Source organism: Fistularia commersonii, chromosome 35, assembly GCF_037954325.1.
Source record: "Fistularia commersonii isolate RoL2024-O1a breed Wild chromosome 35, RoL_Fcom_v1.0, whole genome shotgun sequence".
NCBI classification, from domain to species: Eukaryota; Metazoa; Chordata; class Actinopteri; order Syngnathiformes; family Fistulariidae; genus Fistularia; species Fistularia commersonii.
This window is the reverse complement of record NC_141318.1, coordinates 8346865-8365348: the sequence shown is the minus strand read 5'-3', so window position 1 is coordinate 8365348 and position 18484 is coordinate 8346865. Positions and strand designations below refer to the sequence as shown.

At 42.1% G+C, this 18484-nt stretch overlaps 1 protein-coding gene across 3 annotated transcripts in view; it reads right to left on the bottom strand.

The window, feature by feature from the left end:
* Positions 1–17750, bottom strand: part of rptor (regulatory associated protein of MTOR, complex 1) — a 168690-nt gene extending 150940 nt beyond the window's left edge. For all 3 annotated transcript variants that reach the window (XM_086142949.1, XM_086142950.1, XM_086142951.1), the window contains exons 1-2: positions 17308–17750; positions 14669–14843 (exon numbers count right to left, since the gene is read on the bottom strand). In XM_086142949.1, coding sequence (XP_085999075.1) covers positions 14669–14836 — 168 coding nt within the window. In that variant the 5' untranslated portion in view covers positions 14837–14843; positions 17308–17750. The remainder of the gene's footprint in view (positions 1–14668; positions 14844–17307) is intronic.
* Positions 17751–18484: the final 734 nt, after the last annotated feature.

Genomic DNA, 18484 nt, shown 5'->3' with positions numbered 1-18484 from the left:
CTATTACCAGCATCATTGTTTCACACCTCCATCACTATTAGCCCTTTTCTGCAGAATGCCATTCGAGTAGGTCAGTGGTTTTCATACACTAATGGCCTTTCCTATCAAGACACTTTCTGTATATATGGTGAATAATTCATATAAAAGGTATCACATGGCATGTCTCAGTGCTTTTCCAGTTTAGGATTTACCACACTGTTTGACATTCATCCTCCTATAGACTCGCACTGAGTACAATTTCCTGCCTTTACATGCCTTCCCCAGCAAGGTTTACCTCTGGGTTAAAGCTATCACTTTATCCCATTGCATAAGCATTTAAAAAAGTAAACTGTAACAGTGACCTTGACATTTGACCAGTCACGAATGTTTCTCTTAAATTGGAAGGGATTACCTTGAGACATTCCAGGCCATATTATTATGAGGAAAATTTGAAAGGCACCATGAAAAAGAAAAATGATGTGAATATAATGTAAAAAAAATGTAAATGATGTAATTTGTAAGTGACTGACCTATTCAATAGGAAGTCTTGAGAAAAATTACATTTGTAAAGTTTACATCCAACATCCTTCGGTACATTCAAATTTGGACAGTGTTTCTTAAAAGTTTTTTCTCCGTGGCGAAATGTAATATCCTGAGCAAGACATGAGTACATACTATATATACATAAATCTGCATTTTTGTGTTGCTCGTTTAGTTACAGGTTGCAAATTAAATGGTGGTCAAGTTTAATGATACGGGCCTCCTGACAGCAGCAATCCATTTGGAAAACAACTGTTGATGGTGCCGCTTGACCCAGAAGTCATCAAAATTATCGCGACACTTTGCAAATCAAAGCCGGAGAGTGTTTCCTCTTAAACAGATGGTGCTTAAACCTCATGAGGTGTCCTCTTGGCTCCAATTAGCCAAAGGTCAGATGCCTGCAGTGTTTTTCAACTCAGATTCTTATCAGGACACTGTTAGTGTCAGTTTTTCTCAAATCGTGTGAAATGAACCAGGGAAAGGTGTATTTTAAATCAAGAAAACAACCACAATGAAGCCAATCTCTTAAAAAATCTTAACATGTAACATAAAATGACTAAGGCGAATAAAATCTCAGCCAACTCTAATGTGTAATTACACACATATTGGATGTTTCAACCATGTGCAGGTAGCTCGCGATCAATGTCATAGCACAAAATAACCTTTTGCGTGCACTGTTACATACTGTCAAGAGCAATATGTTGACCTGTGCCATATATTTTGTACGTGTATATTGCGATACAAGTGTAAGCCCACAGTGAATAAGGCTGCTATTGCTGTTTTTGTGAAAGTAATTAGATGTCTCCTCCAATCCCATAAGTAAAAGGTCAGCGTGCATTTGGGACTCAATATATACGCGAATGGGTCTCACTGGATCGACTCATTCATTCTCACCTGACCTACTCGACCCCTTAGCCTTTTTCCATTCTGCAAAGCATATGTGTACACCCATTCTGCTGAAAGCAGACTGGTGTCAAAGGGTTCTGCTGGGGTTTAGCAGTGGGCGCATACGAAAGGCGCACATACGGAGGTGATGCGTTGACCGCCCTGGGAACCACACGGGGAACCATTCCACACATTGCAACAGGAAAGAGCACAAAAAGATTTTAATGTATTACAATTCTGTCAGCAGGCCATGCATGTGAAACAGCTTTCAAGAGTACTGAAATAATAATGCCAACAGTACGCACACAATCCCATGAGCCAAAAAAAAAACACAGGACTTAAAAAAAAACAACTTTTAGAGACATGATTACCAATCACAGTTGGACAGGCGGTGATTTGATTTCAATTTTTTTTTTCTTATATCAGAGTAGAACTCTAGGATCTCTTCAAGGCTTCATAGTATTTACTGTATTTTAGAAAAACCTGAAGCTTTCCCCTCTGGAGCCATCTAATGACACTTGGTATTAAAAAAAAAAAAAAAAAAAACTCCAGACATCCTGGTGTGAATCCTTGGGAGAGCAAAGGCTACAACTGTTTGGTAGGTACATGTTTCAATTTTTTTTATACTATGCGTCCCAATTATCTTGCCCAAACAATTCTCCATCACCCAACACCGATGGAAGATGCGGTGGAATCTAGTGTTTGAGGGGACAACTTCACCCCAAGTGTTTTCATTAATGAATCAAGACAGAAATGTGGGTCTCGTTTGACTGGACTGGCTTCACTGTTCTGTGCAAACAAGCAAAACCTGGAAGACCAGATGACCTGAAGAGAAGTAACGTAACGATATCTCTGGAAACGAGACTCAAGTGAAAGGAACCAGGGGCATTTTCAACCTTTAAGATACAACCGTCAAAATGACAGCGGGCTGTAGGGACGTGGATGTAAAGAAGAAAAAACAACTCAAAGGGGAATGAAAAAGAAATCTGGCACGGCAGATAAAATGTCACAGAAGAGAAGATTGGCATTTGAAAGGACAATGTGATATGTCGCTTCTTCATTTCTTCAAATTCTTTGAGCGTCCTGCCAATGAGCATTAAAAATAACACGCCACTGTCGAGCTACGAGGAGAACAAGGGAAAGCAGTGGGAACTACGGGGTCACGTCATGTCAATGTTAATCACTACCTGCCTTTTCCAAGACACTGCGACAGAAATCTAAGACGGTCTTCAAAACTAACTGAAAACTTGCTAAAAGTAAGAAAAAAAATATTACCAGCATGACTTCAGATGACGGCATGAGCCAAACTAGCAATGACAGAATAAGCTGACATTTTTTCGACGTTACACTCCCCAGGACCATTAAGCATGACACTTGCGGACAACAGTCAATACAAAACTTTTTTTTTTTCTGCCAATGCAATAAAATAGTGCTTAACATTTTGAAAATCGGACCTACCGGTACTCTGAATAAACAGGCTATTTATATGTTTGGAGAGTTCTAATGAGGCGTGCGCTGTCCACCGCTCAAGTGCCAACGCCATCATTAAATAAGGCTTGTTATCATATTGCTGAAAGTCATTCAATCAACCTAGTGGGTTGTACATATGTACACACACACAAATGTATACATATGTGGGAGTTTCGAAAAATCAATCAATCAAGTAATCAATCAATTACAGCAATTAGTAGGGCTGATACACAGTTGTTAAAAAGAAGAAGTGTCAGCCTGGACGTTGTTAGATTTTGAATATGGATCTGCTAAACAGTATGGATTTCCTATTATCTCACCTATAGGTGACAGAGAGGAGCAAATCCACAAGCATCTGACCCTTTGGTGTGACGGGAAGAAGCGGAAGTGGCATTGAGAAGAGGAGGAAGACAGATGATAATAGCATGCATGTGTAAAAGCCAGTGTGCGCGTCTGTGTGAGCTCTCCCTTTTTTGGGGTGACATAATTATTAACCATCCTTGTCTCATTTATAACAACATGGGACTCCAGGGGTCTTCCGTGTTTTTTTTTCCCCTTTGCTTTCTTTTACAGCTGCCACGCGGCCCTTAGCACAGCTTGATGCCAGGATCAATGGCTCCTGATTATTCTATTTGTTAGGCCCGCAATAAATGAAGGTTATTAAAGTGGTGGAACATCGATCTCCTTCGGGGCTCGCCCCAGCAAGCTGACAGCAACAGGTCGACCGTGGACAATCAAGTGGCGCAGCCAATTCAAACAGAAAGCGTCTTGGGGGGAATTGGACTGCAGCTCCGGTCGTGCAGCTAACTGTCCGGTCAGCAGAGAGGTGGCAAAGGGTCCGGCTTCATGGCAGGGAACTTTTGCCCGAGGAATTGGAGCTTCATCAAACACAGTTCTCAAAAACAGTCAACCATCTGGTTTAACACAGCTACAATACCTAAAATATCACAGATGTGACTGGCAGGCAGTAAGAGGGCTGCTTCATGGCTAACGGTGGATGAGCGATTATAACCATTACCTGGTTATGTTAGAACGCTGTACCAGGAAAATAAGAATTAATTTAAAAATGGACAAAGGGAAAACTCAATGGTTATTTAGTGCATTGCAATATCCTTGTACCGTTTCCAGCTACTACGGATACCCATCAAAGGACAAAGTTGCCTTAAGATGAGCCACCAAAAAATGTATTTACCTTTTTATAAAGATGTTGGGGCAACTATTTTTAATAAAGCAACATTAAAAAAACAAAGAAAAAAAAACAACTCAGGCACAGAAATGTACAAAACTCCTGACAATTGTTGAGAAGTGAATCAACCCCACTGGAAAAAAATCATCAAAAATATGAAATATAGCATGAAACAAGTTTTGATCGAATATGACAACCTTACATGAAGCAATTGGTTAGGTAACATCATATACCGAAACAAAAGATTTCCACCATGCAATGACCAACTCAGGGTTTCATGATTAAGAGTTATAATTTCGAATTAATAGAATAAGGCCTTCATCATACTTTTAATGGAAGTATAGTCTCCATTATAAAACATGGGTGCGCAGCAAAGTTCAATAAAAGTAAAGTGTGGCCGTGCCCGATAGCAAAAACACTGAGCATAAGTCAGAGAACAAAAAAACGCTAAACTACGGGCGATAAAAAGGGACTGTTTGCAGTAGCATTACTATGTATATTTAGGGAAGGTACGCCTCCCCCACCCCTTTGACACTCATTAATGCATCAATGTGTGGTGTTTTTCTTCCACTAGCATCCCTCCCACAGAAATAGTTGTAAGAAAAAAAAAAGCTGGTCAGTACGAAAAGATGGTGTAAAGGGCTCGTGTAAGGACAGATGTGTTTAAAAAGCATGAATCCTACTCCTGCCGCTTTATAAAGGTAACCTGACACGACGTTTAAAGTCATGTGACAGACTTGTATGACAGACAGGGATGATTCCCAAACACAATATCGATAACTCTGTAAGGAATGTTGTAACAACAGTAGTTACAATTGAGTGATTTGATTAGGGAAAACAAAAAACAAAAAAAAACAAACAAAAAAAAACACTGCTTTACTGACTTAATAACATCCACAAAAACACAAAAAAAAACGGAACGAGTCCCTTGATATATTCAATGCAACTGCATCTGATCATAAACCATGACCTCACCCTAACCAACAGCCAGGTACAGAAGGTACAGGGGGAGTTCTCCGAACTGAGCCAGAGTAAAACCATTCTTTCGAAGGAGACCGAGGTCATTAAGTGTCTGTATTGGGCTCCTCAAGACCTAACAATCTATGGTAGCCAGTGCACTCTTCCTCACAATAATGTATTGGAGGGTGGCTCAGACTCAGACTGGTGAGGTCAACAGGCTTAACAGCCCGCTTGGTAGCGGCACTAAACTTGGGACAGTCTAGAAACAGTGGCTGAGGGGAGGGTGAAGGACACAGTTTGAGCAATCCTGGACAATCCTCCTCACCCCCTGCAGTCTGCACCGCACACAGTACTGACTAGCATCTGCACCACTGGCCACTACCTGTAACTGTCACTGTACTCCAGTCCTTACACAGCAGTTTGTCCTTTTCTTTATTTTTTATTATTTATCCTTTTACTGTTGCTGTCTCTGTCCTCTTTTTATATTCATTGATAATGTTTAATGTCTATTGATACCTTTCCTCTGCTTTGTGCTGCTGCGACAACTGAATTTCCCCTATGAGTATCAATAAAGTATTAACTTATATTATATTAGACGGGTTCACATCCATATCGTCTATGTTTATAATTTCTGCTCTGTTGTGTTACAGTCAGTCGACCAACACCAGCATCATCCTTCCAACAATGACTGCGACCAAACAGGGGAAACCAGGGATGCTATTACCTGGGCAGTGGTGCGATCCTTGAAAGAGCAAATTAAAAATCTGTGGGAGATCCAATTCCACAAAACCAAACTTATCCAGGCAGATCACTAAACACCAGCCACTTGGAGTCTCCATCTGCTGCCTGTGCTTTGAGGGATGTTGCCAGCGCTTTCAATAGTCGGCCCGTTGTCATGTTTCAACAGTGATATAAAATCACTTGTATCTAATTATACTCGATGTTTTATGGATAAGTTTTGCTTCTGTCCGTGCTTGTGCAGCTCCCAGGCTGTGCTGCCTAATGAGGTGGCTCCCATTGATTGACTTCAAGTAATGATGCGGAAGATAAAGTGGGACAGATCACTTGACTCATTTCCACATTTGTTACGATGAGCTCACTTATTGAGGAAATATTGGTTTCACTATTCTGAGGTCAAACGTCACAGCAGGCTACATGGAAAATGACGGGGACTTGTGGTAGCGCGAGAGGAACCTGTCAATGTGTGGAGTATTTGTCGTTCAACAAAGAATTGTTGAAGAACTGTTTAATTCCTAGAATTAAAGTTTAATATCCATCTGATATCGCGAAAGGAAAAGGGAAAAAAATGCAATTTCTTGGGGTCTCGATCCTGGTGCACATTTAACATGGGTCATTTTATCACGTCTAAAACATTAGTCACAATGAAAAGTTCAATTTGATTGTCTTTTTTTTTTAAAATGTTGTTTTAGACTCATGGCTTTAAGAGTAAGGAATACACCAAATTATCAATGAATGCCATCAACATCTTTTTTCAGAAGTTGTCCAATACAATTTTTCAACTGAAAGTTGTGTCCTAAAATGCTGGGAAGAGGGAATATTAAAGTGCCACACAAGCACTTCAATCAAACGCCGAAATCCTGCATCCACCAATGGGACAGTGATTCTCCCTAAATAAGCAGCCCCTAAGCTTTAGTAATGGATTTTGGGCCTGTCTGAATCCAGATGGAGTGGATATTTAAAAGCAGCCGAGTGAAGGAGGCAACCTGATTCTCACCTCCTTGCCCTGTCTGCCGACGTGCCTGGTTGACATCTTTCTAAAGCTGCGACCTCAGCGGGCCTGAAACTGTGATGCCTTGCGGGACACGTGCATTGTTTCTAAAATGGCAAAAAAAACAAATCCCGTTGCACTGTGCTTGTCATAGGAATAATTTTTAAATGCATTATTAATTTGATTTCAAGGTCACTGTGTATCAAAATAAGAATTTCTACAAACAAAACATTACCATATCACCACCTGCCACCCGTGGGACATTAACTTGCACGCCGTCTGCATTTTGTTTACCCCTTTTTTTTTTTAAATTGTAGTCAAGGGTCCACTAAATCCTTGATGTGATGGGATGCATATCTGCCATTACATCACTCTGTTCAGAAGCTAGGAGCAGCGAGGTGCGAAGATTGCACAAATGGAAGGGAAATGTGTGGAGTGTAGCTATGGCAGTAGCTAAGCTTAGTTTTGTGCAGGGCAATACTGTTGACTGAGCTTGTTCTGTTCATAAAAAACAATCAACACTAACTTTATAGTATTTGGAAAGAGATCGGAGGGCGCGGGTTGAGGGCAGTTTACAGACTTCCTCTTTCGATTGAAAATGTTCCTTATTTTGTCATGCTGTGGCTTTATTATTGATTTATTATTGATATCAATACACCATTATGAACCAACAATGCACGTTGGACAGCATATCAACCAAAAAATACAGGGCAAACTTCTACTTAACTTTACAAGAATGGCAGAGTTTTGTGAATCATAGTGAATCTCAATATTGTTCGGTAACTGTGACATATTTCAGCGAGATATATGGCGAGGCTTGTTATTCCAGCATCTAAAAATAGATTTACAAAGATGAGGCATGGATCACCCCTTAAATAATTCATGCGATCCCTCCTTCCTGGTAAGACACAACTCGCTTCCGCTCCTTGTAACAGGGACGACGAGGGTCGGTGGTGGGAGACTGTATGCCGTGAGGAGGGAATCTCTGAAAAGCCTGGAGAAAAAACTCTTATCTATTTAAAACATCAAGTGAATGCAAAGAAATGCTATGTAAATGTTTGTCTCATACGAAGACACAGACAGTATGGTGCACCGCCTAAGGCCTTGCCACAACAGGGTACCCCAAGTGTTCTATAAAAAAGTTAGCTTTTTGTGATGTAGTGCGCCTATTGTGGATTATGCAGGTAAAGCCAGTAAAATACATTAAAGTTGCAGAATTACGACATGCTCATTACAACTTTTTTTTTTTTTTGGGGGGGGGGGGGGGGGGGGGGGGGTATGCCGGGAAAAAAGTTGTGACAATAACACTCATTTCACCAACGACGGTTAAAAAAGAACAACAGACTGAAAGATGTCTGACTATACCTGCAGCAGAAGCAGATGGAGCAAGAGCAGCAGAACAACAGAAATTATTGTGCAAGATATCTGGAGGCACACTGGGAAACTCTTAGAAACGTCTGATAGAGAGCTGCAGGTTTTTCATATACTTTATGGTTTATTTGGTTAGTTTATGTAGTTTGTTGTTATGCTATTTGTTATTTATCTGACTCAGTATTTCTGTCCGGATTGCACCATTGGGTTGTATTTGGGAGTTGGAGTGTGCCGCACACATTTCACGAGACCATCCGAATCACTTATATTTATTTGTTCATTCATTAACTTATTATCATTTATACTTCCCAAAGGGTCAGGGAAATAAAGGGGGGAGAGCCCAGAGCCTATCCTCGAGGAAAGCGTGAGGCGGGGGTCAGCCTAGGCTGGGAGCCTGTCAATCATAGGGCCACATACAGAACCACAAAACCATTCATTCTATTGTTTGCAATTTCAGGCAATTTAGTCTTTAATTAACATAGAGAACCAAAAGAGAACCCATACAGGCTTGGGGCAAACATGCAAGCCTCACACGGAAAGGCCTCAGGCAGCTTCCAGATGTGAACCTCCTTGCTATGCAAGCTTTTCAGCAATTACAATGCCAAAAAGGTCTATGCCGCAGTGTAAATAGTGTAATTACACACAAGTCTACCAGACGTGTTGCAGTCATCCATTTAAGCCAGATTTTCTTGGTCAGGTCACGGTGAAGTGCCCCAACCCCAAACTGGAACGCTGACTTTGGAGCGGGCTGCTCAGCCAATCCATGTTTCCTCCTTAACAATTACTATCTGCTGCAGCAACATTTGATATCACAAAAAAAAAAGAGGAGTTGGAAAAGCGGCACAGATGGCAGGGAAAGACTTTCATGCAACCGCTTTCCTCCTGACCATTCTTAAATAACGGTCATTAAAGATTATGACTATTAAAACTAAAATTTACTATTCTTGTGTTTGCAGTTCCGTTGGGGCCACCAAATACAATACACATTTATCTGTAGATAAAGCTTGAGTTATCAGCCTACGAACAAGTTCATCATCTATTGATCAGTGATGCTCCGGAGGCTGTGCTGCAATCACATTCTTATCTTTCAGGTCGAGGTCCAAGTTTATTTGCCATCAACACAAACACACACGAACAAACACACTCACGCATGCACGCACACACAAATGTAACGTTGACTTATGATAGCAGGGATAAGAACAAACTCCACATCCCAATCTGTCGTTTGGCTTTGTTCCGGTTTTCCTAATCACATAAACATGTCCAATCCAATAAACACAAACTATCTTTGCCGTACTTTCAAGCGGTCCACCTGATAGCTGAGATTCTTTTCAGAAGGCCAAACAGTCATATTTCAAAGGTATACATTAGTCAAACTTTAAAAACATATAATTCACTTTTCCTTAATATTTTACATTCAGATAGCTAACAGCTTTAAGGTCACTTCAGGTTAATTTTTCTTTTTAGTGATCCTTCCTCGCAGATTATCGGGTGATTCCTCAGTTTCTTTTGAGGCAAGTTGTATTGATAATTAACCACTTTATTTAAAAATAATTTCTGCAATTTTTATCTAAAAAAATATTATTAAAAAATAATTCTCTGCATTTTTTGCATGACAGAAAAAAATTAATGCAAAAACAATTGGCAGGACAGTAATATAATGTTTTATATTTCCAAAGCGAATCCCTGTTACTGAATTTTCTGCCCTATAAGGTGCACGTAAAAATCCTTAAATTTTCTCAAAATCAGCCGAGCACCTTATAATCCGGTGCACCTTATGTATGAGTTCTTGTTGTGCTTACTGATCCCGAACCAATTGTATGTGGTCCACTGCGCTCAAACATCTATCAACATGTTTTATTGCGACTTTGTTAAGCAAAGAAGCCGCCCCGCTTGATTGGTTGTCTGACCGTCCCTCCTGACACAGGGACGTTGTATTGAAGTCAATCCATAGTTGAATATGGGTTGAAACATCAGACAATCTTGGATAAGTAATTATGTAGTGATGGAATACAATGTTGTTCCAACCTCACATTAACTTCAGGTGTCCGCTATCGCTGGCAACCATAAACCAATCAGAAAACAGTACACAGTGCGCTTACCTCCGGCACTTTTTATAATAGTACTGTACTGTACTTCAACATAATATTATAGTACATTTGTGTGTATGACAACCCTTCAAAATGGCACCTGTTAAGAGACATGCTTACGAATTTGAACTCAAGGCTGTCATTCACGCAGCAGATGATGAGAATAGAGCAGTTGGGAAAGAATTCAACATTAATGAATCAACATTACTGAAGAGAAGGAAGCAAGCAGATGAACTGCGCCAAGTAAATAAGGCCAAACAGCGTTTCAGAGGGAACAAAGCGAGATGAATTCAGTTTGACAAAACTGATTGTTTTGTTTTCCTTTATATACTGAATGTTTTGTCATGCACCTTAAAACACGGTGCACCTTCTGTATAAAAATACACCAGTTCATTGAAATTGCACCTTATAATGCAGTGCGCCTTGTGGTCTGCAAAACACGGTATACAGAACTAACTCAGAAAATTAGAATATTGTGATAAAGTTCTTTTATCTTCTGTAATGCAATTAAAAAAACAAAAAATACTTTTTCTAATATTTTAAGATAGGATTTATGAGTTTTCTTAGGATGTAAGCCATAATCAGCAATATTAAAATAATAAAAGGCTTGCAATATTTCAGTTGATTTGTAATAAATCCAGAATGTATGATATTTTTGTTTTTGTAATTGCATTACAGAAGATTAAGACCTTTATCACAATATTCTAATTTTCTGAAACAGTCCTGTATGTATTCACATTGCTCTGTCCCCCTGTTTACAGTTATGGATTAAACTTAAAACCAACTCCAAATTAAAGCAGAGTGTGTTTAGATTAAAAAGGTAAAACATCCATTTTTTTCTTGACAGCTTTGTAACAACACAATCAAATGACTTGATAAAGGGGAGCAAATTCTTATCTGAAGTAAGTCCAGACTTTGCACTCTTCTGCCACGATTATTTCTATATTTTCACCACACCTCCATGTAGCAGGGTCACTTTGTCCAGCCTTGAAATACTCACAGATCTCTAAATTATCATGGTGGCATTTATGCTAATGAGGAGCCTCAAATCACACATTGCTCTCAGGGGGCCGCTCATGTAGAGTCCGCCTTTATAACCTTCCGAATTTCTCCCCAGGCAATTACAAGGGGGAGTGGTTACATGTGATCATCGGCGCACGCCCGGAAAAGAAACGTGTCCGGGGCTGGGGAAATCGGAATTGCCATCGGCTGATGGGTTTGTTCAGGACACCTCAAGGTTCCAATTAAGGAGGGCCAAGCTCTAAAATGAAAGCGGTGCTGCCATATTGTTCAAAGATGGATCAAATCCCAAGTGGGATATCTGAAATAAAACTAGTATGCATATTTTTTTATAAGCTTCATACAGGGCTGTATCATTTGTACACAAATGAGGCTCCACTGCAAGGAAACTTTTGTTTTTACTCAATTTAACAGGACTTTCTAATAGGAGTGCTCCTCACCTCCCGGCCATATAAAACCCCTTTAGATCAATACCAGCCACGCAAATAATGTCACACAGCTCACTTTGATGTATTTCTCCCATTCGTGTCCGCACACATGTAACCGCTTGGCATTTGGCCTCATAAGAAAGTACAGCGCTCTGTGGCCTCAAAGTAATTAAATAATCGGGTTGGCAGAGGCATGGAGGAAAAACTGCTGTTAATGATGGGAATTTTAGCTCCCCTCCCCTTAACAAAGTGTTTGGAACAAAATAAAAGGAGCTGATAATGCTATTACAGAACCCCAAATCTATTCGGTTCTCCTTTACCAAATGATTCTGCTGTAAAGCAGATTTTATATATACTTGCTGTCTACTAATGAATCACCATTCCTCACCTACAGAAGCAACATCCCATTTAAGCAGAGGTTGCTAGAGGTTGCTCGACACCTCTGATTCATTGTTTACACTGAGCCAAATTACACCTGCTTCCTAAATAAGTGATGTGTTAGTGATGTTAAAGTGTAATCCTTCCAGCAGTTGTAAAGCCTGTGGCTACAGACTACCAAAGTGTCACATACTGAAGTAAGCCATAGGGCATTCATGTTTACACTGAGTCTGATCACCTGTCACTTTTTCATCATTGTCACAATTTTGTAAATGTCAGAATATCTTGGAAAAAAAAACTGTCTTACTAGCTGAACAATGTATAAAGGATTCCAATTCAATGGTCTCAACTTATATGATGCTTTCATACCTTGCAGTTTCAAAGCATTTACCAAAAAATTACACTCAGTCATTCACACACACACACAAACACACACACTGGCGGCAGAGCTGCCATGCAAAGCATACACAAGGCCATTGGGAGAAACTTTTTGTCTTGTTTGAGGACACTTTTGCATGCGGGAAAGAGGAGCCAGGAATCAAACCGCCAACCTCCTGATCAGAGGGAAGCCCGCTCTACCAACTGAGCCATGGCCGCCCCAACTATTGATCATCATGTTCCCAAATGTGCGCTCCACATAATTGGCATGACTGTCGGGAGAGTCTCCACTTTCACACATCTCTCAGGGAAAATACCATTACTCGTGATTCCACTCTCACAAGCAGCAGCTCTGTAATCGATAAAACTCGGCTTGTTACTAGTAACTGTTACACAGTGTGTAGTTTGGACAGCTTTGTGCAGCCAAATTAATTGTGGCGTTGGGGGCACGTAATTACCGGCACCGTGTCCTTCTGCTACATTTCCGAGTTTCGACCCAAATGAGGCATGTTCAATTGAGAGGTGCCGCAAACACCCCGGTCCAAGAGGAAAATTATTATAACCGAATACCTTTCATGTGCCCAGTGACCCCAAGATAGTAGTAGATGGATAGTAGATAGGTAGTACCAGCCGCCAAGGTAAGACCTATATGTTGCTGTAAGAGGAGGGATTCCTCCTCTTCTTTCACAGCAGCCATGCAGACAGAAAACTGGCAAGCATTTTAGGTCTGCTCCACCAGCAGCCCTCACTTGTCCTGGTACTCAATTTAACATAGTGAGATTACAAGCCACAGAATGGCCGACTTCAGACCCTGATGCCTCTCTTCACTCTCCCTTCCCTACAGGAAAGGGAGAGTGAGATTTTATATGGGTAAGTGTGTGAGCTGCATGTGGCGTTTCCCTGTGAAAGTGGAATTTTGCATTGGTGGTCAATAGTCCGGGGCTTCATCTGTGGGTTTCGACAACAACTAGTTGTCACCGTGGCATTTTTCTGAATCAGCTGACTTGACGAGTTGAAAAAAAAATAACAAAAAATAAAAACAAGGGTGTTCACTGCATGGCTTTGCGTGGAAGGATATAATTAAAATCTGCTTCTGCTACTTTGAGCACTATTCCAAAATTCAGATTGTTCACAAATATCTGCGCTGGCCTTTGGCAGACTCCGCCTCAGATGCTCTGACGCAGCCGGTTCACTCGACCCATTAACAATCAGACAAATAACTCGCTCTAAGCCACTTATCAAAACTGACTTCCTGATCGTGTCCTGATCGCACTCATATGCTGCAAGCATTTGCCCTTCCAGTAAATCGCCGTCCTTCCCATCGGCACAAACTTCTTGGGCCTTGCCGCTTGAGACCCTCTGTACTAAGGTCAACCGTTCATATTTAGCCGGTTCTTGATACACGACAAACTCCTTCAACTTCTCAAAAGGGAAAAAAGCCCAGGAGTCCCTAAATCAAATCTTGGCACAATTTATTTGGTCTGATCGCCTTTCGTGCTGTTCCACTCATCTGGGATCTGAAGCGTGCTTTACATTTTCAGCATCGGGTTTCCCTTTTCTCCTGCTGCCGTCACTCAAGCTGCCTCTCTTTAGCTTTAACGCAACAACTAAGATACCCTGCATGACATCAGGCTTCCCAGCATCCTTGGGAAAACACCATTTTTTACCCAGACAATACATGGAGTATCCCCAAACGGGATCAGACAGCAATGTAAATGGGCTAAACTCATATTAGTTAGTAATAAGTAACTGGGATTTGCTAAATGCCATCCCTGGCCTGCAAGCTTATCAATACAACGTCCAACTGGCTAAGAATATCCCAAGTTGAGCCGCTGCTCTCCATCCAAACATCGCTTGTAAAGTACAACCCAGAAAAGGTCCTAACAGTCCATGGTTTAGTCCTGAGAGAAGACAGTTTGACTTCACTTGTTTGAAAAAATAAGATTTAAAAGACAGAATTATTTTTTATAATGAAATGTGGAGAATTAATCACAAAATGAAATTGAAGAATGAGTTTTGAGACCTCATATTTTTAAGTTTGAATTTAAGGACCGGCCAGCACCCAGTTCAACTGACCTGGAATTTGTGTATTAGCTGTAACTCAACTTTGACATGCTCCACCGGGATGAGTGAGAATGAAAATCGTGCTGCACAGATGCATGTCTGCCGTGTGTCTATGTGTGGCTACAAGTGCACTCTATTCCCAGAGCAGTGGGATCCACTCAAAAACAAGGAGAGATTGAATGAGACTTACCCTGTCTTTCATCCTCCAGCTCTGTGCCAAGGCCTTGGAGCCCTCAATCTTCTCTGAGTGGCGCTTCTTCATGAAAGCCAGGGGTAGTTTCCAGTCGTTCATGTCTGCCTCCTCCTCCTCGGCGAGACCCATGGCCGGTGAGTGAACCAAGTCTGCGTCCATTTTCATCAGGGCCCTGCGGGACAAAATGATGTAAGCATCAGGTGTCCAAGCTGACCCCTCGCTTTGCAGGACCGGGTGGGAAATTGAAAGGAAAAAAAAAACAAAACACAACAACATTGCACTTTTATGAATGACACAAATCTGCTTGAAAAAAAATATTATCCATAAATGTGCAACACCTCCCTCCAAAAAAAGATCGCCTCATAAATTGGCATGGAACTGCCAGAAATGACCTAATAATTAACAAGCATGAAAGTAACATCACTACAATAATATAGATAAGTATCACTGAAATAAGAGACAATTATAGGCAAATTAACATTATGTAAAACATGCAAAGGGATTTACCTCTAGAAAAAAAAAAGAAATTAAAGAAAAACCGTATAAAAAAATGAAGCAATCATTAAAAGATTTGTAAAATAAATATATACAAATAAGGAAAAATATTCAGTGGAAATGAATTCCGTCAAATCTAATGACAGACACTGTGTCTGATTTCTGTCAGGCATCTACCATATAAATCATGCACAAACTGGCAATAGAATTATTAATCTTCAAATTTGTTGTCATCTGCCAGTTAGGGTAACAGGATAACAATGACGGATGGATTAGAAGAATGAAAGGAATTCAATTCTTTCCCCACATAGAACTGGCTATTTAGCAACCATTTAATACAGCTGGTTCTCCCCTCACATTTCTCATATCAGCTTGTGCTCTATCTTTCCAGCCAATCAACGGGACTATGTGAGCCCGATTCATCATCACAACAAAAAGCGTTGTCACTGGCAACAGGCCGACCCACAGCTCCGTTCACTGGAACACGGTCAGCGTGAGACTAACAAAAGCTCTGCTGCCATTATTTGAAAAAATGTGGGCTGAGCAGGAAGATTAGGACGGGGGGAGAGGCGAAGCGGAGGCCAGACACTCTTCCACTAGATAGCATAGGAGTTTGGTGAACTTATCCTGATGAAATATACATGTATTTCATATCAATCTAGTTTACAAGTATACACTTGGCAGCTGTATTGTTTTTTGTTTTTCATTTCTTGGAAGGGACAGTTGTGCAGAGGTTATCGCTTCGGGTCACCCTGGTTCGATTCCGACAAGGGGAACGTCTGTGTTGGGTTTGTGTGTTCTCCGGTTTCCTCCAACAGTCCGAAAACATGCAGCAGGTTCATTGGGAAAACAAATGGGAAATGAGTGGGTGAATGTCCGTCTGTATATGTGGCCCTGCGATTGACCGGCAACCAGTCCGGGACGTACCCCGCCTCTTGCCCGACAGCATTCGGGATAGGTTTCAGCATCCCCCGCGACTCCGAGTGAAGGATAAGCTGCAAATTTATTTTCTTCAACGCCCTAACATTCATGTCTTCAGGGCAGCGATCGTCCAATCACTTATCGTACACGTCACTGAAAAACTGTCCTGCTTGTCAGGGACTGGGAGATTTAAAATGTTCAAGGCTTGCTTGGGTGTTGTGATGGAGCAGAATTGCATGCAAAATATTGTAGCGTTGGGTGGGGACTGGCCAGTGGAACCCCAGAAGCCTTTGTGAATGATAATGATGGTGACTGCTGGGAGCTTCTCTTGGTTCTATGTTGGAGAACTCCATGGTTGTATGATTGTAAAATGCTGTGTTCAATGTATGACTAACCTGCGGCGTGAGTTACCATAACGGGGAAGCGCACCCTCAAGCTAACTGTTAGCGCTGAGGAAGAGACATCCTTTGGTTTTCTGCTGTTAGATAAAAGACATCTTCTAAAGAGCAATTGAGCCTTGACTCCGATGGTTGCTTGGGTAAACCCCAGCTCGCCACAATGTTAATGAAATCAAAATCATCCCCATTACAACTAAATTTCTAGCGAGGTGCCACAGCTGTCCAATAGTCCAATAGTTTGAAGAGTGAATATGAAAGGTTAATGTGAAGCAACGAGTAGGAAAACACATTACTAGCACTGAGATGGGTTTGCTCGACTTTAGAAGTATTCTCCCTGAAATTATGTCATCGATGTTGGGGGGGGGGGGGGGGGGGTTTGCCATTGCAAGTGTATGCCGATTAGTTTCCATGGTAACGCCAGACGCCCAGTACCTAAGCAGCCTGTGCATTTAAACAGGGCCACATCTGGCAGCGGCGTGTGCACAGCTGGGACCCGAGCGTTAGCTAGGCTAGCCGGATGGGAGCTAAGCTAGCGAGGCGGGTTTGACAGCTCTCCTCTCCGCCGCCGCCGCTGACTGTGCCGGGGGGAGGAGGGGAGGAGGGGAGGCGCAAAATGCCGGTGCTGATTTTTGACCTGCCCCCCCTCCCCCCGCACACACACACACACACACACACACACACACACACACACACACACACACACACACACACACACACACAACCGCGTCGCTTGCGCCTATAACACTGGCTAGCGGACACGCTAAAAAAAGCCGGCGAGAGGGTAGCGGTGCAGAAATGGCGCTCGTTCAGATGCGTGCAGACCTTGGTGCGGTGGGATGATCGACCCGGGTCGGGGATCCTCTCCGTCTCCGGACGATGACAGACACGGTGGCGCAAACAATCCGTGTGAGAAAATTGTACGGCAGCGTCCACAGCCGGTAGAGCAAGTCGAACCCGTCAAATGCAAGTTGGACGGGCGCGTGTTTGCAGGGGAATCTGCGGCTCCTCTCCCCGCGGCTCTTCGCTATGGGAAGCGGCTGCAGACGAGGCCCATCTTCGCACAGACTCTCTGCCACAGCCACGCGAGACACCGCCTCACTCGGAGCGACGGTCGGGGTCTCCTGCTGCGGGGTCTTCCTCTGCGAACCGGCGTCGCCGCCAGAAGGTTTTTGTGCGACGGGTGGAGCGAAAATCGCGCACGATCCAGTGAATCTCTCCGGAGGCACTTCTTCAGCACTTCTGCAAGGGCGCAGCCATCTTGAGTTGGACCCAGAATGCACCGTTGGAGCGGCGGCGGTGTCATCGAGCGTCACCGCCGTTGGCAGCGTGTAAACACACGCACACGCACACACACCGCTTTGAAATACACTCGCCTTTCTACGCTGAGGTCCATCATTTTTTTTGTTTTTGTTGGTTTGTTCACCCAACGTGCTTTAACATGTTAACATATGCTCAACGGGGAAAACATGAATGAGTTGTTTATTATTGCTCGACCTTTGCAACGCTCTGGTTCGGAATTTAAAAATGTCCATAAAGGTTGAATTCTTTGTTTGCGATATTTCATGATTATACTGATAATAATAAGTACTAATGGTGATTGTAGTGGTAGGAATGATAATAATGATAATAATGATTCCATTGTGTTTGTAGTATTTCATGCTGTTAGTTAAGATGCCGACAGTGTAATAATTACTAATAATAGTGCTATTGGTAATTATAATAATAATAATAATTGGGCAGGTGGTTAGCACTTCCATCTTAACAGCATGTAGGTTCCTGGTTCTATCAAGACAGGGGGCCTTAAGATTTTCTCCCTGTGTCTGTGTGGGTTCCTCCAGGTTGCCCCCCTACAGTCCAAAAACATGCAATAAGGTTCATTAGGGACCCTAAATTTCCCAAATGTATTCATGGGAGAGCGAATGCTTTTCTGTTTCTATATAGGGCTCTGTGTTTGACCGGTCCGCTGTGAAGCCTGCTTCTCACCCAGTGACTGCTGGGA